Genomic DNA, 1990 nt, shown 5'->3' with positions numbered 1-1990 from the left:
GGTAAATTACATGATGTAATATACGTATGTTTGATGTCAGATACACAGTCATGTTTCTTACGTACCAGCCCAGCACAAAGCCAATAAAATATTTTTTTAATTACAGTAGAATCTCGTAGAAGTTAATCGAAATATTCCAGAGGTGATTCACTTTTCTGGAAAATTTCAAGAAACCTAGTTTTTTTTATCGTTCCTATCCCGTGTGAAAAATTTGTGACTGACTAGCCAGCCGTCTAATTTCGGACTTTTTGGCTGACTATCAGTAACTAAAAGTAATTATCTCGAACAAAATATTTGACTGTAGTCAACTTCAGTTATAGTCATCTAGTAGCCAAAAAGTCCGAAATTAGACGGCTGGCTGAAAGAATAACTAAAAGTGATTATTTCTATACAACATTCTTGAATACAATCAACTTAGCCAGTTTAAGTTATTTGCAGCTACAAACAACTGAATGACTGTCAGTCACTTTATTTGCATACGGGATGACATTGTGTCATTTCATTTTTGAACATTTTGAGACCAACATTTCTTTTTCAAGCCCTTTGTAAACAAATTTCGAAGCCGTCAAAATTCGCTTAACTTTTGTGTGAGTTTATTTTTCCGAGATTCTACTGTATCCACATTTTCGAATGAATTGCTAATTATTGTTCCGTTAATAGGCACTATTTTCCCAAAGTTCACGAAACAACCACCAAAAGAAGAGCTATTACATAAGGGGGACACTATAGTACCCTGTGAAGCTGAAGGAAATAATATTACGTAATTTATTCATTATGAAAATATTCTGATTTGTGTTAACGAAAAGAAAAACCGATTTTATATGCAAATCGTAGTAATTCAATGCAACACCGAGCTTTGGAAAAATCAATTCCAAATTCTGAGTAGCATTCTGAAAGCAACGGCATTGAATGAATGGAAAATATTGTTTTTCATCCATGCTAGGTATTATTGGAAAAGAGATGGCGCTGAATTCGACTGGACCAAACTCAGAACGGATGCAAATAGTGGTTCAATAACCATCGATAAACCTGGCCAATACCAATGCTTCGCTAAAAATGAAAATGGCATTGCCTCGTCAAGTACCGTGACATTTCTTGCTAGGGGGAAAGAACCATGGGTATATTTACTTTATTGACACGTATTGACAAATATTCACAGGCATTTGCACTGCGTTCCGTAGTGTTATTGCGTGTGGCGGCTGTTTAACGTCAAAGTCATTTGAGGCGACGCGAGCGCCCCCAATTTCAACGGGCACATCAATGTAATTTAACTTTTCAAATCGGAACTACACAGCGCGTCAATTCGAAATATAGGAAAATATAGTGTCAACAGCCGCACCATGTGTTATTGTTGTTGTTTTCTTCTGTTGCTTCGTCTCGTTCGTGGCGAGCACGAATGACAGTTGCAAATACGCACATTTTATTGACCATATTTGTATGCATTCGCAGCTTGATATTCAGCGCATTGACACGCATTGACGCGTTTTGATCCAAACTCGGTAGAATATGCGATTATTTACAATATTTATATTTTCATTTACTCAGATATATCCCCCTGGAGTACCCTTAGTCTTTGACACTATTATTACTCGAGTTAAAGAAAATGAACCGGCTGTATTGAAATGTGAACCGCCATTTTCTCGGCCGTCAACAATTCGATGGGAACACATCAATGCCGAAGGGCTGGGTGAACCAATCAATGATTCGCGCATGACAACGGGACCAGATGGATACTTATACATTTCAAACATCAATCAAAAAGATAATAGTAGTAAATTCAAATGTGAATCAACACCTTTTGAACATGATAAACGTTATCTTTTAGCCGTGCCTTTCTTGCACGTTGTTCCAAATCCTGTACCACCTCCAAAATGGCCAATACTACAATACGCACAACGAAATGTAGTCGCTGTGGCAAGCAAATCGATTGAAATGTTTTGTATTTTTGGTGGAACTCCTGAACCAACGATGAAATGGAGAAGGAATGGTA

The 1990-nt window shown here is 37.3% G+C and overlaps 1 protein-coding gene across 1 annotated transcript; it reads left to right on the top strand.

Moving 5' to 3' along the window:
- Positions 1-606: 606 nt before the first annotated feature.
- LOC129579595 (neuroglian-like) lies at positions 607-1968 on the top strand (the record flags this gene model as incomplete). Its single annotated transcript, XM_055469748.1, has 3 exons — positions 607-760; positions 944-1118; positions 1546-1968. Coding segments are annotated over 3 exons (752 nt in total), but the record flags the coding sequence as incomplete, so codon positions are not given.
- Between the last annotated feature and the right edge of the window lie 22 nt (positions 1969-1990).

The sequence above is a fragment of the Sitodiplosis mosellana genome, unplaced genomic scaffold (genome assembly GCF_009176505.1).
Source record: "Sitodiplosis mosellana isolate CC-2019 unplaced genomic scaffold, AAFC_SMos_1.0 Smas_scaffold_6266, whole genome shotgun sequence".
NCBI classification, from domain to species: Eukaryota; Metazoa; Arthropoda; class Insecta; order Diptera; family Cecidomyiidae; genus Sitodiplosis; species Sitodiplosis mosellana.
This window is presented reverse-complemented; position numbering and strand designations above follow the sequence as displayed.